Below are 25170 nucleotides of genomic sequence, written 5' to 3'. Positions count from 1 at the left end.
GACCTAGTAGACCACAAAAGACATGAAAATAAGACCATTAACTAATAAAGTGATAACTAATAAATAAATCTTATAATTTGAGTAATTCAAAATGATGAATTTCTTTGAGAATGCATCTATAGATATTATAGAATTCTAATATTTTTGAAAATTTATTTAGAACATTTGATAGACCTAAGCAATGGCCAGATCTTCCATTCCATTATAGACACTTGTATTAACTGAGATTTAAAAGAGTTCTTATGTAAAGTTTTTTTTTTTTGCTTTTTAATATGAACTATTGTGTTGTAATCACAGATTTTTAATTCATGCTATGAAATAATGCTGTATATCAATGAAGTGCTAGGAAATAAGGAATCTGTATTTAAGAAATCCAAGTAATGAATTATTTCTTTAGACCACAGATACTGAATTGGCATAATGTAAATCAACAATTGAAAACAAATTTTTGTCTATTTTCAAGCTCATTTTAGAGAGAATGGTTTTAACACTATTTTGCTGTTAAATGGAAGGAAGAAAGGTTGTTACATTTTATACTCCATTTAGAATGGAGTTTAGTTATATAGTGCTTGCAGTAGTCACCTATCATTTTTATTTTCCATCTTGTGCTCAAGAAGTGTTTTAAGAGTTGTTTTTTTTTTTTTAATCAGTGTTTCCTGCTGACATTTCCATTTTAATGTGAGCAGGAATCTGTTTAGGTAGACTGATGGGCATAAACAATATCAAAATGGAACATTAAATAGGAGTAGATACCTGTAATATATGCTTACCTTATAGTTGAATTTATCATTTGGTAAAGAAGTAAGGTTAATCAATATGGCTAGTGTGCCCATTTTCAGAAAATTTAAGCAGTAGTACTTTTTATTTATAAAGCACCTCTTACTTTTCTCTGCCCCTTGTGGCACTGAGAAAATGAGGCCTAGTTATAACGAACCAAAATAATTAAAATGTTATATAATACAGAATGAAAACTAAAATAAGAAATGTTGCTGTTGCTTATAAAATACAAAGTTACACATCTCCAGAAATACTACTTTGTGACATTCCCTTTGAAAGCATGAAATTATATTTTATCATAGACAATATTTTAGTGAAAGTATAGTTGTACCTAACTAGAATGCTACTGATGCTTCTTATTGCTAGTGTCTTATAGGTCACAAATTAATATCTTTAAAGGAGTTAGTGATTTTCTTGATTATTTTTACCCTAGATTTTTATTGTATGTATGAGATACCTAGTGACTTAGTTTATTCTGAAATGGGTAAGAAATTATTATGTGTTCTCATTTAACAGTTGTCTCATTTTGATGCCGATTGGAAGTGCCATATATCTTTACTATTACTCATCATGCATTTATACTAAAGAGAAGTTAAAGCATATCTTTTAATAAATGAGAGTGAAGATTTTAGGAAAGTATCTATTTTATATCTTTATTAATAAAATAAGACAAAAGTAGTAAAATATAGATGTGTAATTATTCCTAAATATCTTTATGAAATGATCTTAAGTTTGGAATATAGTTTTGTAAGTGAGACATTTAAATTTATCCTTCATTTTAAAAATGGACTTTTCCTTTATTCAAGGATAATTCATAGGTAAACTAATTGAATTTAACAACCATTCTTTTGATATGTGGAATCAGTTTATAATTTATAATTTATTTTGTTTAGAAAATATACTAGATATGCTGAACTACTGTTTACCTGTAGCATGTATGTATATGTATTATATTTCCAAATTTTAAACAAGACTTAAATCTTCTACTTTTTTAAAGACGGAATTGGAAAATATTGAAGTGACACAAGGCATGTCAGCTGAGACAGCAGTAACTTTCCTCAGCCGATTGATGGCTATGGTTGATGTACTTGTATTTGCCAGCTCTCTAAATTTTAGTGAGATTGAAGCTGAAAAAAACATGTCTTCTGGAGGTTTAATGAGACAGTGCCTAAGGTTAGGTAAGTCTGTTAAGAATAACGGTGCATGTTAAATAATTACCTACAGTTTAGTTTTTTGATGCTCTGTGGTACGTAAAGTATTGATGATACAAGTTAATGATTATGTTGTATAGAGATTACATTGTAATTCTTGAGAATTACTAAATTAAAAAAAATTGTGGTATCATCACATTGGAGATTTCATGAAATTGATCATCTTTAATGGATTATAATTTGAAATGAAGTCAAATATATTTTGAATTATTTCAAAATCAATAGGACTGTAACATTTTTCATTGACATGATTTTAATGTAAATCCCCTTAGGACTCCTGTTTTGGTAAACTAATATAGAAGATAGTTGTCCTGACCCACAAATATGTTGGAAGACCAGTGACATAGTTTTTATACACAGAGTGCCAAAGGATAAAACTGACTATTCCAATGTCACTGTTTCTCAGAGTAAGCAGTTAACACTAACAAACGTTACTTTACTATACTGTTCATTTACGACCCTGTGTTGCAAAGAAAAGTTAGCATTGAAAACTCTTAGTAAATTTAGTCCATCTCTTTACATCCATTCTTACATATCCTACCTTTCTTAAAGGGGAAATTTATTTATACTACTTAGACTTTACAAGGGACCAGCAAGCAATCGTTTTTATACTTACCTTAGAGCATGAGTAGGACACAAGAAAGTAAGGCATTACATAGGAAGAAGTTTCTGACGTGTACTCTTTTTAACCATAATTTTAAAAATTACATAAAAATCTACACGTGTATAGTTTCAGGGGATAAATTGTTCTGATCCAAGGTAGGAATAATAACTTGCTTTAAGAATGATGGAATGAAACCTACTTTTTTCCTTTTGTATTTCTTAAAGATGGGCAGGTTAAGTGGAATCATTTCATAATCATTCTAATGGAGAGATTGACCACATTGAGATCTCTCTGACAACCAACAGGTGTGGCATAATTTACTGTGGCCGCTATGGACATATCCATTGATAATTAACAATAGCTGACAGAGTTAACTCTGGGACGGAGAAATTTTTTTAAATACCTCAGTATCTTAAAACCAGCATTTATTTGGTTATTCTGAGCTTTTATTTCTGAATATATTTCAAAGTTATACTGCTAATTTCATTTTTATCCCAGTATTTCCTAGCCAATTTGTTTTTTTGTCATCTACAGGAAAGTTTTATAAGTGAATAATAACAAAGCAATTATATATCAATATGTGCTGTCTACTGCTCTAAGCACTTTATAGATATATTAATGCAATTAACCCTCAGCAGTCCTGTAAGGAGGTTACTATGTTTATATTATTTTACTTATGAGGAAACTGAGGCACACAGAGTTTAAGCCGCTGGCCCAAGATCACATAGTTCATACGGGGCAGAGCCAGGAGTAAAATTCAGGTGGTCAGATTCCAGAACCTGTACTGTTTATTACTATATGACTTTTTAAAATAAGTAAATAAGTGAAAAGCTTGTACGTGTGGAATGCTTATTGACAGGGCTGTAGACTTTCCCACCACACAGAAAGGTGGGTGTTGGGACTCGTGAGACTGTCTGCACTGCGGTGCTCTGTCACTTCCTGAAATGGGGAGCTGTGCTCAGTTAGTCACCAAGTAGTCATGTTACTGAAGAAGTCTTGTCAATCAGAACAGCTTATCAAATGTGAATATGAAGTTTCAAAAAGTTTTTATTGATCTGTGAAATTCAGGATTTTAAACGATGGAGGAGGGATATATTAGGAAGGGATATATTGGGAGCTTCAGTAATATTCTGTTCCTGCAGCTGATTGGTAGTATATGGGTGTGTTGTTTTTATTTTTTAACTACACATGTTTTATATGTACTTTTCATTACTGTATTTCATAATTTTTAAAAATATTTGTTCTAGTTGGTTTTAGGAATAATGAATGGAGAAAAGGGAAAGAAAAAAAAAGCTAGCAACTCTTTTCAACATATCAGAGTCAAGAACTTATATTAATAATATGCTTTTGGTTTTTAAATAGTTTGTTGTGTTGCTGTGAGAAACTGTTTAGAATGTCGGCAGAGACAGAGAGACAGGGGGAGCAAATCTTCCCATGGCAGCAGTAAACCTCAGGAAGCTCCCCAAAGTGTGACCGCCACAGCATCTTCAAAGGTAATTAAACATTTTCTATGTTAAATATAATGTACCTTAAAATTTGTTTTTTTAAGTCTGAGAAAAAAGTAACATGGTATTGTGTAAAGAAAGAGAAAGGATTTGGTAATCAGACCGCTGTAGGCTTCTTCGGTGCTGGCTTTTCTTCATAATTGTATTACCAAGATTATTTAACCTGAGACTTGCATTCTTTGTTTATTAAATGAAGGTACTAATAATTCTACTTCATAGGATTTTTGTAAGGATATCAGTACACATTGCTCTGAAAGTTCTTAGTTATTACTATTTTTCATAGTTAAATATTTTCACAGAGCTCAATATATGAATTATACTTTTTAAGTGGATATGTTTTTGGTGATAGATACTCTCATAATATTATTGAATGCCCAGGAAATGAATGAATAGTGTATTTTGGAATATACCAGTAATTCTCATTTTAAATTAGCTCTTTATCACATGTTAAACTGACGCTTTGCATCACATCAAAGTTTTATTAACATAATTTTTATGGTCCTGCATGACTGACCCTGGCTTACTTCTCCAACAGCAGCTTTATCCTCTTACCCCCTTGCTTTTGCCATTTTAGTCACATGATAGACTTTAGTTCATCAGAGAATCTTTTTTTTTTTTTTTTTTTGTCTTCAGACTTTTTCATAGGTTCCCTTTGCTTGAAGGGTCCATCCTTAACTTTTCATCCAGTTAAAATCCATTCGACTCTTGGCTTCAGCTTAAGTGCTACTCTTTGGGGAAAATGTTTTCAGATACCCTTACTGCCACCCCAGTCTAGGGTAGTTTCCTCTATTTGATATTTTCATAAAACCCTGTATGTCTCATATCACACACTACACTTGTAACTAGATGTTTGATATTGACAAACCTTTTTTCTGCTCAGTAAGTGAAGACATGAAATAGAAGTTTAATTCATTTAAGTAGTTCTATGGCTTCAAACTTCTGTAACTTTCAAACAGAACAACCATATATTTAATATATATTGTAGCCTCTTTTTCAATTCTGTCAGAAAACATTCCTATAATAATCAGACCATATTTTATTGCTAACAAGTCTCCAAAGTGTTCTCCATTGCTTAGAAAATTAAATATGAACACATCAGCAAGAATGCCTCATGTTATTTGTGTAGGCGTAGTAGACTGTAAGTTACTTGGAGGTACGTACATATCTTACCCATCTTTGTAATTGCAGAGCATGTATATATAACACTGGCAGTACTCTGTCCAAAGAGCAGTAACTCCAGAATCAAACAGGTCTGAGGTTGTATGCTGGCTCTACCCCGTAACTAGTTTTGGGACCCAAGACAAATTACTTAGTCTCCTGTGCCTCAGTTTTCCAGGCTTTAAAATAGATACAAATCTTAATTTACAAGGTGTTTCTATGAACTAAATGAAAAGCAGTAATTAAAGTTCTTAGTTAATTCCTGACACACAGTGAACTTTCAATTAATAGAAATTCCCTTCCTCTCTCTAGCAGGTCTATATACTCATGAAATGAATAAATAAATTAGTATTTTTGAGAGCTTTGATCTTAAAGTGTCTGTAACGAATTCACTAGATAATAAGGAACTTCTCAAGACTGTCAAACCAACTATTACTCTGATTGCAGAACATGGAGAGAAAAGTCCAATGTGAAGGAATTTTGTAGTAATTTAGTTGAGCTAGGCACTGTCTCTTTAGTAAGAACCTTGGCAATGAAAAATGGTTAATAAGCTATAGATGCAGAAATATTAGGGGAAAAGTGGACTTGGTAAGAAAACACATTTTAAGAAAGCGAGTCAGTGGACCTGGCGAGGGAGGGGTTTTTTTCCTCCTTGTGTTTATGCATTTTTTTATGTGATTTTAGTAAGTGAACCATAGATAATTTTGATGAATACTAATCTGTGTAGATTTGCCTGAGTCATACATCTTCATTGGACCTCACTTTCTATACTTTGTAAAAAGGAGCTTTACCCATAAAAAAGTCTTTATAAAGATCAAATTCAATTGTGGATATAGAAATACTTTATAAAATATAAAATGATATATGTAAGTTAAAATATTTATAAATTTCTTCATCTATGCTGTAAATTGTGTCCTTTTTATCTCTGCTGTAAACAATGTGTTATTTTCTTTAATCATCCTGTGATAAATATTATTAGCTTATTATTTAGATGATATAGCTGAGGTCCAGAGAGGCTAATATCTCACCTAAGGTCATATCCTGGTAAGTCGTGGAATTATAATGGAAACCAAATAACTAAGCCATATTCTTTTCACTATCCTGTGCTGCAGAGGAATCGAACATCTTAATTTAAGAGTGAAATATCATAATTGAAGTGTATAGAAGATTAGAAGGAAGTCTGTTTATTTTTAATTAGAGTAACAAGTTATTCTATTTGCAGGAATTGTATTTGGTACTCTATGTATATGATCTAATTAATCCACACAATTCTTAAAATGTTGTATAAGTGATAAAGTACTAGACTGAATTTCAAGGAACCTTGTTCTCAGACTAGTTTGCTATGTGAGACATTAACTTAAAATTTGTGAGGTTTTGTATCTTCAACTTTAAAAAGGATTTTTGGTCGTTATGATCTTTAATGTCTTTCAGCTTTAATATTAAGGCTATGACTGAATTTTTTTTGTTTACCTTTTTTAGGTTTTTGTAGGTCATAACATATTTATACATATAAAATCTCATGCAATGTAATATAGTAATCTTGTATGTTATAAAAGCGTGATGGATAAATGAACCCAATGACTCAAAGAGATTTATTAAGTAGAGATTGGGAAAGTGAGGCTCAGAAAATTTTAGTAACAAGTCCAAGGTTACACAGCAGAGTTTGAGCTCAAATCCTCTGAAGTCCAAGATCAGTCTCTTTTCCACGTCAGTCTTACTACTTTTCTGAGTCTATTGTGGTAGCTGTGCTGAACAAGAACACTGTGAAGAACAAGAACACTATGAGTAGGTGAAACTGACAACAGCAGAGAGGAGAACAGAAGTGTCTTGTCATAGAGTGCTATTGTCAATAAATGTTACTCAGTGATGGGGAGGTAATGCCTAAAGATACTAGAAATTACTCTCCTATATTAGTTTCTGTATTATGCTATTTTCTCTTTAACAATTCTCTTTCTTTTTTAAGACTCCATTAGAAAGTGTTCCAGGTAACCTTTCTCCTATTAAAGATCCTGATAGACTTCTTCAGGATGTTGATATTAATCGCCTTCGTGCTGTCGTCTTTCGGGATGTGGTAAGTTATATACCTGCTTGATTTCCCCGGAAAAAAAATCTTCCACTATCATTTGTGTAAAAAAATTTAAATTTTATAAGAAAGCTGCAAGTACAACTAAATGTCCTAATGTCAGGAATTGTAGGTTTAGGACATACTTCTGATTATAGAATGATTGAGCCTTTGCTTTCTCTGAAAGTTTATTGATACGTCATTTTTTTAGGTGATGTAAAATTTTGATTTAGTTTGTGTGTATACTAAGACTGGGGATAACCTTGAAAAATTATGATTCACTTTGTGTTGAATCACCTACTTTTCTCTTTTGTATTCCTTGCTCCATTTCTAGGTACTATGTTGTTATTATCAACGTTCCTTGTACTATGGATAAAAGGAATTAATTCACTAAGGTGTTACTGGCAATTACTTTTTTGAGGGGCAGCAATTACTTTTGAAAGAAGATCTGTGTTTTAAAAATGATAGGTATTTATGAGAAGTTGAGTTACAAAAGTAGCTTTGTAGAGCTTAAGGAAAAGATAGCTTATGGAGATGGTTTCTTGGAACACCCCACTTATTCAAGTAAAGATAAGATTGGCCTTTTCACAAATCACGTAGAAACATATATAGTATTTTACAGCAGATTCAATATTGACATTACTCCTTAGCATAGTTATTGTTTTCCAGCCACTTTGGAGTCTGTTTTTCTTATTTTAATTGATGATTTATGAAACACAGAAGAAAATTTATTTATTTATTTATTTTAAGTAGGCTCCACACCCAGTGTGGGGCTTGAACTCAGGACTCTGAGATGAAGAGTAAGAAAGTCTGTATTTTAAATTTATATTTAACAATAAATTGGATGAGTACTTTGTACTTTAGAAAGTGGTTAAAACGTATGTTAAGTCACACAGCATAATACTGCATGGTAGGAATCTGCAACAGAAAAATTGTCACTCTCTTTAATATGTATCAGTTCTTATAAATTACTAGAAAAATTACAAACATAGCAACAGAAAATTAGATGGTGGACATTAAATATAAAAGATAAGGTAACAAATACATGATGAAGTCAGTATCACCAGTAGTCAAAGGAATGCAAATTAAAATAAGTGAGATATTTTTAGTATTAGATAAATAAAAATTTTAAATAATACCCAGCATTGCAAGGGTGCATTGAAACATGCTCTGTTATATATCACTGGTAGACGTTTAAATTGGATAAACTTCCTGAATAGTTCTTTTGCATTATGTGTTAAAACTCTTACAAATATCGACGCCCTGTGACCCAGTGGTTCTACCCAGAAGTTATCTGACTTCATGTGCTCATCAAAGATGCCTACAGGAAAATTGGCAATGTTACAAATACCTAACAGTAGAGTTTCAGCTTAATAGATTATAGTATATTCATTCAGTGGGACACTACGCAGCCATTAAAATCGTATTTTTGAGGGAAATTTTGTGACATAGAAAAATGGTCATTATATATTTTAAGGGAAAGCAGCAGTATACAAAAGTACTTATATTACACAAATATTACATTTTTATGTTGAGCGTATGTACACGTACATGTGTACCTTTAAAAAAAAGACTAGAAAAATATACCAAGGGCTATTAATGATTATCTCTAGGTAAACAGTTTTTATTTTATACTTTAGTCTTTTATACTTTTTTGTGTTTTCAAATGTTCTGTAATAAACCCATATTTCTTTTGTAATTAATGAATAATAAAAGTTTTTTAAAAAATGGAGATAAAATGCATGATAGTATAAAAATCATGATGTAAGAGTCTTATAATAATCTGGACTCTAATCCAGATGTGGAAAAAAAAATCACTAACAGGTTCATCATTTAGAAGTTAGAATTACTCATCCTGAAAAAATCTGCTATGGAAAGACTGTTTTTCAAATGAAAAATGTTTAAAACATGGAGCATATCCTCATCTCCAAGAGGCACACTCAGATCTAACATAGAAGAGGTTTATGTTAAGTGTGACATTATGTTTACATTGTTAGTAAATTCTGCATTAGGTTATTATGGTAGATTATGATAATTTTTTCTAAGACTCCTAGATGTTAAATATGTTGGATAACCCAGCAGTGGTGCCTAGCTTTCTTCCCGAAGGATGGGAATTAAGTATTCCCAGATGTACCTTCCAAACATCATTAAGGTAATACAACTTGTGTTTGTTGAGTTTATAATGTGTTTCAGACACTTAATATGTATTATCATAAGCTTCCATTTAAGGGTTAAGAGAAATTGAAGACTCAGAAATTTTAAGATCCCCCAGATAGTATGAGGTGGTGAGAACCTTAAGGTAGACCTCTCCAAAGTATTCTCTTTTTCATTAGCATATTTCATAGATTCTAAGATACTGTTTTCACTTTTATTTTATATTTATTTATTTATTTATTTTTAAGTTTTTATTTAAATTCCAGTTAGTTAACATACAGTGTAATAATTAGTTTCAGGTGTACAATATAGTGATTCAACACTTCTGTACACCACTTGGTGCTCTTAACAACAAGTGCATTCCTCCCATCACCTGTTGGAAGTGTTTGACAGTTGATACATTTTAGAATCAATTGTAGATATCATGCTAAGAATTATACTTGACTTTTGAAATTTTTGTGAATCAGTAGTCATTTTTAATTGCCTTAATTTCACAAACAAAGGAGATCAAAAATTAGGTTTTTAAGGAAAACTATATGTACATTGTATACATATATATATACAATATGCAATAAATGTATCTTGCTCTTGCTTTTTTTCTCTTATGAGGACATTGCTGGTTTAAACTCACATGAACTGTTTAAATCTAGGCAAAAGTCTGTGTGACAAAATTTGCTATGTGGTAAGAAATAAAATTAGACTTTAAAAATCAACACTGTTTTCAGTGTTCCCAATAAACTAAAAGTTGAAAACAAATTCAGTATTCTTCTATACTAGGTCCTTTATATACAAAATTATATAAACTGAAGTAATTTTAATCCTTAAAAGTTGATAATAGAAGGTTTTTAACATCCTGGTTGAAGCATTAAAATTTTTAAAGGATTTCAGAGTTAATTATATTACTGATTCAAGATTGAATAGTGGAGGGACCCATTTCTTAAGCAGATGGGGGAAACATAAGAGTTTATGTCTTCATAATAATAAAATATGTAGGCAAGACAATTAATTTGTATAAAAATTTACTTGTTCTCCAGATGTTGTGCTTCATTTTTAAAGATAGAACTCTCTGGGAATAAGCAGCACAATTGGTTTGCAGATCTGGATTTGAAAAGAAAAGGCAACTGTTTTCATGCCATATATATGGGAGACGTTAGCTTGGCTAGGACACTTCACAATATCTGTTGTTTGCAACTCTGCAACTTTTGTAGTTAACATGCATTCATTCCACACATGCTTTTTAATTACCTGGCGCTGAGTTTCCAGTGGTGGAAATGTAAATGTTGTAGAATATCACAGTCTATCACAGCTTGAGCTGTGTTTGAATTCATTCCTGGTCAGTATCTTTGTTGATAGGATTGCACTTCATTTTCCTTTATAATAACTATTTAAGTATTTGATTTTGTCCCTTCTCTATATATTTATTCCATCAACATTATAATGCACAGAGTATGCATTTCCAACACTTTTAAGAAACTGTATCTCTAGGAAAGCTGCCTGTCACCCTCAGAGTATGAGATACTAAGTTTATAATATTTCAGAACAAATTTAATCTGTTTTGGTAGTTTTCTGTATTAGCTGTACTAATCCCATTTCATAGTATTAAATTATTAGTAAATATTTCTTGTTTGCTTTCTTTTCTGACAAATGCACATACATTCTGAATCTTGTTTGCATTTTGCTTAAATGAAGTAAAAATAAAAAGTGCCTTGAATGGAGTTGCTAGACTTTAATGCATGTCTGCTTTCCTCATTCATATCATACATTTTTTTACCTATTATCTGTGGGCCACAGTAATTACTTGCAGTTTTGGTTTGAAGTGTCACCTTTACCTAGCTTAGAAAAGGGCTTTATAACCATTTACATTTGATTCCTTCGATACAGGCTAATTTGAAAGTGGTATTAGAGGTTATAAGTTTGCCTCCTTATCAGTTTTTCCCTATAATATAGTTTATCTAGGCTTTCAAGGTTACATGCAGCTCTTTATATTTTACAAAGCATACTTACAGAGTTATCTTTTCTACTAGACTGCATTCTGCTTTTTTTTAAGATTTACTTATTTATTAGAGAAAGAGAGAGAGAGAGAGAGAGAAAGGGCGTGGGTGGGGCAAAGGAAGAGGGACAGAGAGAATCTCAAGCAGACTGCCCTATGAGGGTGGAGCCTGCGACCCTGAGACCATGACTGAGCTGAAATTAATAGTCTGATGCTCAACCAACTGAGCCACCCAGGTGCCCCTGCGGTCTGCTTTTTTGAAACTATTCTCTCTGTATCCTAACTTCACCAATTGTTTTCATACCTTTTACCAATTTGTTGCACTGGGAAAACTTCCATTTTTGTCATTGAGCTTTTGAAGTTCAGAGCCTCAAATATTGGCAGTGTTTTAGAGGTCATTTTTCCAGGGCGGAATAGTGGGACTGTTACTTATTTTTATTTATTTATGCAGTCAGAGGTTGCATTGACTTTTCTTAAGCTGCTATATCATACTTCTAGCTCATATTGAGTTTGTATAAAGTTCAATTTTCTGTTCCCCCATTGTTTATGTTTCCCCTATTTTGTAGTCATATAGTCTCTTAAGGTAGTAATGTGTTAGAATTGTACATGTATCTCAATTATAATTTTATTCTATTTTTTAAAAATTATATAGCATTTGGAACTATTGATTTTTATTCAGATATTCTTTCATCCTTATGCTTTCTGTATATTTTATAAATAGACATATTCTGTAGTTATGGAAGTAATGGATAGTAATGGTGAAGAGGACAAAGAATAAAATTTTGCGGCATGAATGCAAAATTTTAACATTCTCATTTTTTGAAATTAAATTTCAACCTATAACTCATGATACATTTCTGGAGTTTTGTATTTATACTTAAATGATACTAATTAAATAACAATGTATACTTAGAAGTGTTAATAAAAGTTAAATGTCATATTTTGCCTCCATAAAGAAAATGAAATAGTAGTTTCTTATACTCTGATAACTTCAAAAATTTGAATGTCAGAACTGCCTTTTCATTTTACACAGGATGATAGCAAGCAGGCACAGTTCTTAGCTCTAGCTGTTGTTTACTTCATTTCGGTTCTGATGGTTTCCAAGTATCGTGACATATTAGAACCCCAGCGAGAGACTGCAAGAACTGGAAGCCAACCAGGTAGAAACATCAGACAAGAAATAAATTCGCCAACAAGTACAGGTACTATTTTTTTTAATTATTTGAATTTTTGTCATCATTTATCTCCTTTTTATTTCCTTTTTACATCCCATCCAGTTTTAAACTAGTCCTATTCATTATCATCTTAAATATTTATAAGTAGTTGGTATATAAATGCCAATTTAATACTCTTTAATTCCATAAAAATGTGTAAATTTCCATGATATTTGCTATATTCTCATTTTATCAGTGCAGTTTGGGTTTAATGTTTTCCATATGTTAATATAAATCATTTACTATTTAATATGCAAATAACTGATATATTTTAAATGTATTACTTTTTAACTTTTATGAACATGAAAGTAGATTCTTATAAATTCAAGACCAAGAATAAGCCAAAATATAAATCTTTATAGCCAAGTTCAAAGATAACTTCTTTCTTGCTTGCTTATTTTCTCTCTCGCTCTCACTCTCTGTGTTTCTTTTGCAGTGTATAATTATTTAAGTATCTAAATATTCTGTCAGAGATTCATAATAAGCCAACATACATTTTAAACTTTATACCAAAGTTGCTTCAATTAAAATCAAAGATTTACAGACGACAGTGAACCATCTTGGATCATATTATCTCTCTTATTTAGAGAAGATGCTCATGTTGTGGGAGTTCTTGCATTATCAGCTTTGCCTACTCTGCTTGAAAATGATAAACACATTTTCTGGCAACTAATATTTTAATATCATGGAGTGCCTTCTATCAGTTGCATTTCCTGCCATGTGTTTATATCAAAATTGTTTCTTGGTTGTTTGCAATGTATCCTTGGTAATCTAGTGGTTATTTCATGTACCATTAGATTAATTTGTAGTTGAAATTGTCTTTCCTAAATAAATGCATATGATATATAAATAAAATGGATATTTTAAAAAGTGAGTAGAAATTAGTGGTCAAATCTCTGCATCTTGTTTTCCCTGAGCATATCATATCTCCTTTACCTTGCTTTTGTGGAAATACGATTGTGTTTTAGCTATAATACTTTATTGTTGCATGCTACATTTACTTTGAACACATAAACATGATATTATTTCATTATAGTATACTTTTAACTTTATTCATCAAATTAAACATTATCCTTTCATTCCAGTTTATGTCTTTTGACCATTTAAAACATTAAGACTCTTATTATGTTAATCAACTTTTGCTTCATTTTTAATGCATTCATATCAGCTTTATATGTATAAAACAAGCAATACTTCAGTCAGCCTTCCAGTTCTGATTTTGTATGTGTATGTCTTTCTGTATGTTGCTAAAATTACTTTACTTAACAAGTGTATGATATCTCCTTTCTCTTAATACATAACCTCTTTCCTTCCCCCAGAGATGCAGTCTTTATTGCTAGTACTGTTTGCATGTTGCAGTAATATAGAGTTGTCATGGATCTCCAGTGGACCATGTTGCAGGTTGCTACATGCTGGCTCAAATTTGATTCCATGATTTTCTCTACAGTTGTGGTCATACCATCTATCCCTCATCCAAGTTTGAACCATGGATTCCTTGCCAAGTTAATTCCTGAGCAGAGCTTTGCCCACTCATTTTACAAAGGTAATATTGACCTCATCTCCTGACCTGTTTGGGTATTCGTATTTCATTAATTGTTATAAAATAAATATCCATAATGTAATTGTTTATAGACAAGTATACACCTCAGGTTTCATGGAGATATGATATGTTGTATTTTTATTTGGCTATTGAGAGTAAAATACAGTTTTTATATTTGTATTTCATTACATTTCTTTAAGTATCATCTGCAAATTATGGATACTTAATTATATATATAAGAATATTCACAGTGGTGGCATTCACTAGAGATTGCAGAAGAGCCACACCTTAGTAGGAGACTAAAGTAGCCCTAAAATGAAGGCTCCTCTAGACTCACAAGAAAAAAAACTTAAAAACAAGCCTTGAAAACATCAAATTGATCTAAAAGTTACTTAACTTTCTGTTAAAGTTCTACCTCTGTTTAAAGGAATACAAAAAAATTTTTCACCAAACAACATAAAATTCAATGTTAAGCATTCAATAAAAAATTATTAAACATGTAAAGAAGCAGGAAAATGTGCTATATAAGGGGGGAAAAATCATTCAAGAGAAACTGATTCAGGAAGGACAGTGATGGCAGAATTACCAGATAAGAACATTCAAACAGATATTATAAGTATGTTCAAAATGTTTTTCAATCTAAAAGAAATAGTGAATGTAATGAGAAAAAAAATGGAAGATTTTTTAAAAAGAACCAGTTGGAGTTTTAGAGATAAAAAATAAAATAGCTGATATGATGTTTCTGGGTAGGGTTGACATGGGATTACTCTCTGCAGAACAAAGGATTGTAGTAGGCCGAATTCTGTTCTCTGTACCCATTCCACCCAAGATTTTCCCATGTACACACCCTGCATGATTCCTGAGACAGTGAATATGATGGATTTTGCTCCTGTGACTATGTTGTATTACATAGCACAGTTGCTTTTAAGAGGAAGTGATTATCCATATAGTCCTGACCTAATTACATGAGACCGTAAAGGCAGAGCGTTTTCTCTGGCTGGTTACAGAAAAGGAAGTCAGAGAGACTGAGAGTGTGAAAGTGATTTGACTTGAAGGAAGTCCTTTATTGCTGAGATGAAGGTGACTGCAGTTCAAAGACCTGAGATCACCTTGTAGGAGCTTGAGAGCACAACCTAGCTGACAGTCAGCAAGTAAGTGGGAGACTTAGCCGACAACAACAAAGAACTGAATTCCTCCAGTAACTTGAGTGAGTTTAAAGAGGACCCTGCACTCCAGATGATACCATAGTTCAGTGTTTTCTATATATTGGCTAATGATATAGAAGACCAACTTATAGAACAAATAAAGCAGTGAAGTATTTTTTGTTACAACTTGATGAATGCACAGATTTTTTTAATAAATGTGCAACCTTTGAACATGATGATGAAATAAAGGAAAAATTCAGCTTTATTGCTTATAAACATCTAGCTGTGAACTAAGAAAAATTAGATTAAATTAGATTAGATTAAAAGTCTGGAGGGTTTTTTTTTTTTTTTGTGCATGTAGAAGGTGTTCCAAAGGCTTAGCTGTAGTGACTGGAAAATACTCTAGAATAGTTACCCAGATTCAGGAGCATATATCAGAATATCAATGCACTTCTTTATCAAGGATATTTTCTTGTGAAAACAATATTAGCTCAACTGCACAGTGTTCTTGGTGGCATAATAAAATTTTGAATTACTTTAAGACTGTTGTGGTGAATTTGCTATTTTCTTTGCTATGTGATAATATGGAAGCTGATCATAAATAACTGTTATGGTATGCTGTGGTACAGTGGGTACTGAAAGGACAAGTCCTGTGATGATGTGGGAACTACAAAGTCAACTTTTGGTGTGTTTTACAGAGTAAGAAACCAGTTTGATTCCATTCTTTAAAGACTAGTAGAACTTGCTTTTTTGTCAGATCTGTAAAATATTTTAATGAATTCAGTACTTACACATGGGGAATGATTGCAACATGTTTTTTAGTAGCAGAAAAGATCAAAGGACAAAAAGAATCTTGGAAGCATACAATTTCTATGACATTTTTCATTACTTAATAATTATTATTTAATATAATTATCAAGAAAGTATCTTGATCTTTAAGGATGATTTTGATTTTGCTCACCCTTGAAAATTTATCTCCTGACATTTTATGTATTTGATAGAATGTTTTGTGTTTAATTTTCCACCAGAAGAAGATTCATACATGAGATTCATGGAAATGGAATTCATTGCTTTCATTGAAATATAATTTATATTTGATTATAACAATACAAGATAAGTTATTGGAATGGGGCATTGGTGAGCATTGAGGGAAATTTTGAAGATACAGTTTTTCTAGTTTCATTTTGGATAAAAGTTTAAAATGAATATTCGTTCCATGAACATACCTCTTTGACACTGCTTTCTCTACTCTGCATGATATTAAAATAAAACGAAAGTAGGTTAGCTGTATGTTATTCCCATGAGTGGCATTATTGCCTGTTCAACTTGGATTAGATAAATTAACAAGCAAAAAGCTCTCATTGTCACATTATCAACTTTAAATATTTATATTCCCAGTGTTTGTATAAAACACTTATATAGGGGTCTCTTTTAGGGAGTCATTCTTCTGTTTCAAACTTTGTTTATGATGTGTAATGGGAAAAAATCACAAGTATACTAACATTTGTATATATTGGTCACCTATAAACACACTTTCAGTGAACAGCATGATGAACAGTTTTAAAATTATTTTCTTTTCCCAATATTATCTTTGTTCTGATTAAACTGAAATTTATTTTTCGTCTGTAGAATCAAATAATAAAAACATTTGTGGTTTTATTTTGTGTACTTAATTTTTTAAATTATTTTTAATTCATTTTCAAAATGTCAGTGATGGTTAAAAAAAAAAAGGAAATTTTCGCTTTGAGTTTGATAGTTTGAGAAGCACTGATTTGGACTACTCTTCAACTCCTTCACACTGCACTTTCTTCTTTCAGCTCATTATTGAACCTTTTCAACAATGCCAAACTAGCTCTCTGGCCTCTTTTTTTTTTTTTTTTTTTTTATCTTTGATAGTCCCTCAGTTCAAAGTCTTACCCTTTTTGGAGCATTGCCCTAGTTTCTTCTTTGGACTTCTTTTCTTTAGTCATTAGTCTGTTACTGATGACAATAAAAAGTAACACTAATGTATATAATAAAGTAATGAAACATATTTAATATTATACATTCATATAATAAATATTTTATAATATATAACAAATATAATAAAGCAGTTTTTCTTTCTAATAATTTCTAAAGGCTTCCTATGATTTAGGGGACAAAATTAAAATGTCTTACTTTATAGTGGCGCACTACTGTAGTTCTAATTTACCTGGATTATACAATTGCCTCCAAAGTAGTTTCTTTACCTCTTTTTTTACTCATCTTTATTCGATTTATTACAGTTTTGCTACAATTTGTTTTAAAATGTAAATGATATATGTGTGTTTTTTTTTTTTTTACTTAAAATTTTCTGGTAGCATGTAGAGTAAAAATATCACATGGGCTTCGGATAATCTGACTGCTGATTATCTTTCCAGCTTTTTCTCATATTATTCTTCCATTTGCTAACTATGCTACCACAATAAAACTGTCTTTCTCTTCCTTAATAATCACCAGCACTATCCTGCCTCTTGATCTTTGTATTTTGTTTCTGGTTTTTGGTTCTCTCTCTTTCCTATTTTTTGCATGGCTGGTGCATTTTCATCCTTCAGGTGTCTCCCTGAAGGCGTCCACCTCACAGAGGCTTTCCCTGACTGCTGTAGCTGAGTAGCTTCCTCCCCATGACCAGCCTGTTCTCTACCACTACATCCTCTTCATTTCCTTTTTTGAATTTACACGATTTATTTGTTTAGTTGTTTATTGGAATGTACTTCAAAGGCATAGTCCCTGACACCCAGCATGATGCTTGGAACTAAATAAATATTTGTTAGTAGATGAGTAAGCCAGTGAGAAAGCTAAACAATTTTTTTAAAACTTGATGTTAGCCATAAAATGTATTTCATTATCAAACATGCTAAAAACAGGGATAAGAAACTTTTATTGATAACTTGGTCTAGAAGCTGTAGAAGCTTTATATTAATTATTTCACTTTAGGTTTAATAAGAATAAAAATATTTAGGTGAACTTATAAATAAATATATTGGTTTTCCTCTAACAATTCATTATTAGGGAAAAGAATTAACACTGGAAATAAAAAGTTAAGATAATGTAGTACTGGTAAAAGAATAGGCATATGGCATGATTGGTCTATAAATAGGCTGGAATTTGTATGAATGTTTCTTATAGTATAAATGTATTACCTATAGTATCATACACATTAGTATATAGTACTATATATGTTATATAGTATATTATAAATACAACTTTTCTAGTCAAAGGGAAGAGGAAGTATCATTTGGCAAATGGTAAAGGTTACCAAATGGGCAAACATTTGAAAAAATTAATTTATATCCTATCTCATATATTATGCCAGATATACTTCACATGCATTAAATTTAAAGGTATAAGTGAAACTGATCATAATTCAAGACAATTAAAGTTAATATTTGTATTAAAAAGGTGTTTTAAACTATAACATCAAAAGCTGAGGTTTAAAGTAAAAGGTATGACTAAATAGAAGTTTTGTATATCTCCATGTCTGAAAATATCAACAAAATTTAAAACAAATGCAAACAGGAGAACTTTTACATGTATATGATAAAAGTTAATAGCCTTAATGAATAAAGAGCTCTTACAGATCATTTAAAAGAACGTATCATGCTAAGGGAAACATGTAGAAAGCATCAAACAGTTAACAAAAGAAAAGCAATGTACAGTACAGATAAGGAAAATACATTTAAATCTAATAACCAAATTTATATTGCAGCAAAAATATACCTTGATCCTGAGTGGCTCAGTCGGTTAAGCATCCAACTCTTGATTTTGGCTCAGGTCATCATTTCAAGGTCGTGAGATGGAGCTCCACATCAGACTACCCTGCTGGAGATTCTGTCTGCCCATCCCCCTCCCCTCTAATCATGTGTGTTTGCTCTCTCTCAAATAAATAAATCTTTAAAAAGATATATATGTGTGTATATATATATATATATACCATAATTTGCAAATTGGACAAAATTCTGAAGGGTTAGAATGCAAAGATGTGCAGGTTACATAGCATAAAACTATAACCCTTAAGCTAGTAATTTTACTTTTAGAATTGTATCTTCAGGAAACAAGGTTATGCCAATAATTTATATAGATATATTTTTACCACTCGGTTTTTATCGTATGTTTAGAAATAAAGTTAATATTTATTAAGTAAATTATTACATTCATATCAAATACAAAGCTTTTCAGTACTACAGATTTGTTATTTTCTCTTGCTGTTGGAATCATTTTTAATGTATCAATTGTAATCCTGTATGTGGATGCATTATAATTTCTCTTATAAGTACTCTAAAACACTGTCATCATAATATTTATAGAATTTTTATTGGATAATGATGTTGCATAATATATATTACATTTATTTACAGGTAAAAATCATGCCCAGGTATTCCTAGCAACTATCTCTTAAAAACGTCAACTTTTTGAAATAAGTGTCTGTTTTCAGTATTAGTAAAGGTACCAACAAAAGCTTCCCTCTCCTCTTCCTTTCTTTTTCTTCCATCCTCCAATTTAACCTTTCCTTCAATTTACTTTATGATTCCTAATTATATATTTGTTGAATAAATGAATGATTTCCTATTACATCCTAGTTGCTGGGGATATATAATAGTGAACAAAACATCCCTGTCCTTAGGAAACTAACATTCTAGCAAGGTAGATACATTTATGGAAACCACACACTTAAAACATAAAACTGCCAGTTATGCTGCATTCTAAGAATAAAATTACAGACTATTATGAGAAACTACAAAAGAAGAAACCTAATTTAATTTGGCGGTTGGGGATGACTTTTCATAGGAGAGACACTTAAACTAAGGGAACAAAAAGATGAATTCAGGGACATCTGGGTGGCTCAGTCGATTAAGCGCCTGCCTTACAGCTCAGGTCATAATCCCAGAGTCCTGGGATAGAGTCTCCTTGCTTGGCGGAGAGCCTGCTTCTCCCTCTGCTTGCTGCTCCCCCTGCTTGCGCGCGCTCTCTCTCTCTCTCTCTGACAAATAAATAAATAAAATCTTTAAAAAAAAGAAAAGATGAATTCAGTGGGTTTGAGAAAAATGTTGGGGACAGTGGAAGTACATTCCTGAAATAGTAATCACTGTTGAGAGAAATTTCTTGGCATATTTTGGGAACATACGTAGATGGATAAGAAGGGAAAGAGAAACATTTAAAGAGTTCAGATAGGTAGACAGGTACCAAATCATGTAGAGTTTGAAAACTAAGGATTGGGTTTTTAAAATAATTAGAAGAGTATTGTATTAGTGTTCTATTGCTGCCACATTACAAAATACCACAGACTTACTAGCCTAAAACAACACAAATATATTACCTTACGGTTTTATAGATGACAAGTCTAATAGGGATTTGGCTAGGCTAAAATCAAGGCTTCAGCACTGTATGTCTTTCTGGAGGCTGTTGAGGAGAACCCATTTTCCTTGCCTTTTCAGCTTCTGGAGACCACCTATATTCCTTGGCTCCTGGCTTTCTTCCTCCTTCCTCCATCTTTAAAACCTGGAACAGTATTTCTTTCAGTCTGTTCTTCTGTAGTTACATCCTCCTCTGAGCACAGCTAGGAAAGGTTTTCTTCCTCTGTGAACTCATGAGATTAGATTGAGCCCACCTGGATAATCCAGGATAGTCTTCCCTTTGCAAAGCTCTCTCATTTAATGTCCTTCTTGTGTAAGGTGACAGTCATAGGTTATGAGAGTTAGGACATGGACATCTTTAAGGGGAGTGTTCATTATTTTGTCTACTATAAGTATCATAATCTGCTTACAATTTTACAAGAGCATTTTAGGTATAATGAAGGAATAGGTTAAAGGGGGCATTGAGGGAATCTGGATAAACCGATTGGAGGCTGTTGCTCTCTAGGTAAGTGATGCTTTGCTTAACACCAAGCTGTGGTGGCAGTGGAGATTGAAGGGGAAGATAAATTAGACATACCATGGAGGTAAAAGTGAAAGTATATGGTAATAGATTGGATGTGGGGCATAGAGTATGCCAAGTTTTCAAAGATAATGCCTGGCTCTCTGAAGTTCTGAGGTCAAATGGCTATTTATCAAAGCAAACAATACTGGTAAGTAAGGTTGAATAGAATGACCAAGACTTCCATTTTCAATGTGTTAAATATTTTTCTTTTCTTTTTACCTTTGACTCCCTTCATGCATTTCTCCCCCCTGCCCCAGCAACCACAATCTATTCCTTCTTTGTATCTATGAGCTTGATTTTTTTAAGATTCCACATATAAGTGATATCATATGATAATTCTCTGTCTGACTTATTTCACTTACCCTAATGCCCTTGAGGTCTATCTATAGTGTCACAAATGACAAGATTTCATTCTTTTTAATGGCTGCATAATATTCCATTTTGTTTATTTACCACAGTTTCTTTAGCGATTCATCCATTGATGGACCCTTAGGTTGTCTCCATATCTTGCCTATTGTAAATAATACTGCAGTGAACGTGGGGCTGCATTTATCTTTTCCAGTTAGTATTTTTGTTTTCTTCAGATAAATTTGTGGAATTGCTGGATCATATGGTGGTTCTATTTTTAATTTTTTGAGGAGCTTCTGTGCTGTTTTCCATAGTGGCTGTAGCAATTTCCATTCACACCAGAGTGCACAAGGGCTCTTTCCCCTTCACATCTTTACCAACATTTATTATTTCTTGTCTTCTTTATAATAGCCATTCTAACAAGTATGAAGTGATATTGTGGTTTTGATTTTCATTTCCCTGATGATTAATGATGTTGACCATTTTTTATATATATTTGGTGGCCATCTTTATATCTTCAGAAAAATGTCTATTCATATCATCTGTCTTATTTAAAAGTGGGGTTTTTTTAACTTTCGAGTTGTATTGAGTTCCTTATATATTTTTTGTATTAGGCCCTTATTGGATATATAATTTACAAATATTTTCTCCCATTTAGTAGGCTGCCTTTTTGTTGATGGTTTCCTTTGTAATGTAGAAACAATTTAATTTGATGTAGTCCTATTTGTGTATTTTTGCTTTGTTGCTTTTGCTTTTGGTATCAGATTTAAAAAATCATTGTCAATACCTATGATGGGGAGGTTACCATGTATGTTTTCTTCTAGGAGTTTTATGGTTTCAGATTTTACATTCAAGTTTTTAATCCATTTTGAGTTAATGTTTGTGTATGGTATAAAATAGTTGTCAAGTTTCATTCTTTTACATGTGACTGTCCAGTTTTCCCAACATCATTTATTGAAAGGACTGTCCTATCTCCATTGTGTATTTTTAAGTCCTTTGTTGTAAATTGACCATGTTGGCATGGGTTTATTTTTGGACTCTCAGGTGCCACTGGTGAGGGAGGCACAAAGCTCGCCCATGGCTGGGTCTCCTCCAGAGCCCTCGTGGGCGAGCGGGTTCTGTGGGCTCTCTGGGCCAGCCAGTCAGCTCCGAATGACACGTCTAGCACTGACCCTGCTGAAGGCAGGGAGGGCAGAGCAGGGATCAACTGGCGGAGAGGTGCAGAGAGACGACTAGATCCCCTCAGTCTCACTGTGACACCCCGGGGCCTGGACTGCCCAAGGCCCAGAAGGCACTGGCCTATATATTATCTGTTCCATTGATCAGTGTGTCTGTTTTGATGCCAATACCATACTGCTTGATTACTGTAGCTTTGTAATATAGTTTGAAATCAGGGAGCATGAAGCTCCAGCTTTTTTGTTCTTTCTCAACATTGCTATGGTTCTTCGAGGTCTTCTGTGGTTCTGGACAAATTTTAAGATTATTTATTTCTGTGGAAAATGCCATTGCAATTTTGATAAGGATTGCATTGAATCTGTAGCTTGCTTTGTATACTATGGGCATTTTGACAATATTGATTATTCCAGTTTTTGAGCATGGAATATCTTCCATTTATTTGTTTCTTCAGTGATTTTCCATTAATCTTTTGCAGTTCTCAATATACAGTTCTTTACCTTCTTGGTTAAATTTATTCTTAGGTATTTTATTCATTTTGATGTAGTTGTAAGTGGGATTGTTTTCTTAAAATCTCTTTCTAATTGTTTATGATTAGTGTATAGGAATGCAACAGTTTTCTAGATAGTGATTTTGTATCCACAGCTAAACAAATTTGTTTATTCTAACAGTTTTTTTGATGGAGTCTTCAAGGTTTTCTATATATAATATGTCATCTGCAGATAGTTTGTTTTTCTTCTTCCTTTACAATATACGTGCCTTTTATTTCTTTTTCTTGCCTAGTTATTCTGCCTAGGACTTCTAATACCATGTTGAATAAAAGTGGCGAGAGTGGGCATCCTTGTCCTGTTCCTGATCTTAGAGGAAAAGCTTTCAGTTTTTCACCATTGATGATGTTAGCTATGGGATTATTATATATGGCCTTTAATATGTTGAGGCCTCTATACCCACTTTGTTGAGAGATTTTATAATAAATTGATGTTAAGGGGTGCCTGGGTGGCTAAGGTGGTTAAGCATCTGCCTTCAGCTCAGGTGGTGATCCCAGTGGGATCAAGCCCTGTGGGGCTCCCTGCTGGGCCGGGAGCCTGCTTCTCCCTTTCCCTCTACCTTTTCCCCCAGCTCGTGCTCACACTTTCTGTCTCTCAAATAAAAGCATTAAGTGTATTAAAAAAATTGATGTTAAATTTTGTCAAATACTTTCCCTGCATCTATTGAGATGATTATACGATTTTTATCCTTTTTGTTAATGTGGTTTATCACATCAACTGATTTGCAGGTGTGGAACCATTCTTCTTTCCCTGGAATAAATCCCACTTGATCATGGTATATGATCCATTTAATGTGTTGTTGAATTCAGTTTGCTAATATTTTTTTGAGGATTTTTGCATCTATGTTTATTAGAGATATTGGCCTGTAATTATCTTCTCTTGTGGCCTTCTTGTCTGGTTTTAGTATCAGGGTAATGCTGGCCTCAATAAAATGAGTTTGGAAGAGCTCCCTCTTTATTTTGGAAGAGCTTGAGAAGGATTGGTACTAATTCTTCCTTTAATGTTTGGTGAAGCCATGTGGTCCTGGACTTTTGTTTGTTGGTAGATTTTGATTACTGATTCAGTCTCCTTACTAGTAATTAGTCTATCCAGATTTTCCATTTCTTCGTGTTTCAGACTCTGTAGATTGTATGTTCTAGGAATTTGTCCATTTCTTCCAGGTTGTGTCTAATTCATTGGTGTATTATTTGTAGTAGTCTATGATCCTTTGTATTTTTGTGATGTCAGTTGAAAGAGCTCCTCTTTCATTTGTGATTTTATTTGAGTACTCTTTTTCCTTTATGAGTCTAGCTGAAGGTTTGTCCATTTCTTTATCGTTTCAAAGAACCAGCTTTTAGTTTCAATGATCTTCTCTATAGTCTTTTTAGTCTCTATTTGATTTATTTCTGCTCTAATCTTCATTATTTCCTTTTTTGTCTGCTAACTTTGGGCTTCATTTATTCTTCTTTTTCTCCACCTTTTTTTTAACACCTTGAGGTGTAAAGTTAGATTGTTTATTTGAGACTTTTCTTCTTTCTTGAGGTAGACATTTATTGTTATGAACATCCCACTTAGATTTGCTTTTGCTGCATCCCACAAATTTTGATATTGTTATATTTCCATTTTCTTTTGTCTCAAGGTATTTTTTGATTTCTCTTTTGGTTTTTTCTTTGGCCAGTTGGTTGTTTAGTAGAATGTTGTTTAACTCTACATATTTGTGAATTTTCTAGTTTTCTTTGTGTAGCTGATTTTTAGTTTCATAACACTGTGGTCAGAAAAGATGCATGATACAATTTCAGTTTTCTAAAATTTATTAAAACTTGTTTTG

The 25170-nt window shown here is 32.4% G+C and overlaps 1 protein-coding gene across 4 annotated transcripts in view; it reads left to right on the top strand.

Annotated features, from left to right (window-relative positions):
• NBEA (neurobeachin) overlaps nt 1-25170 on the top strand; it is a 694224-nt gene that overhangs the window by 243437 nt on the left and 425617 nt on the right. For 3 of the 4 annotated variants that reach the window (XM_078070460.1, XM_078070459.1, XM_078070458.1), the window contains exons 25-29: nt 1775-1955; nt 3955-4085; nt 7219-7326; nt 12495-12663; nt 14123-14218. In XM_078070460.1, coding sequence (XP_077926586.1) covers nt 1775-1955; nt 3955-4085; nt 7219-7326; nt 12495-12663; nt 14123-14218 — 685 coding nt within the window. The remainder of the gene's footprint in view (nt 1-1774; nt 1956-3954; nt 4086-7218; nt 7327-12494; nt 12664-14122; nt 14219-25170) is intronic. The other variant, XM_078070461.1, reaches the window with a different exon arrangement.

This window comes from Halichoerus grypus, chromosome 4 (genome assembly GCF_964656455.1).
Source record: "Halichoerus grypus chromosome 4, mHalGry1.hap1.1, whole genome shotgun sequence".
Taxonomy (NCBI): domain Eukaryota; kingdom Metazoa; phylum Chordata; class Mammalia; order Carnivora; family Phocidae; genus Halichoerus; species Halichoerus grypus.
Note: the sequence above shows the minus strand (reverse complement) of the source record. Positions and strands in the feature narration are given on the sequence as shown.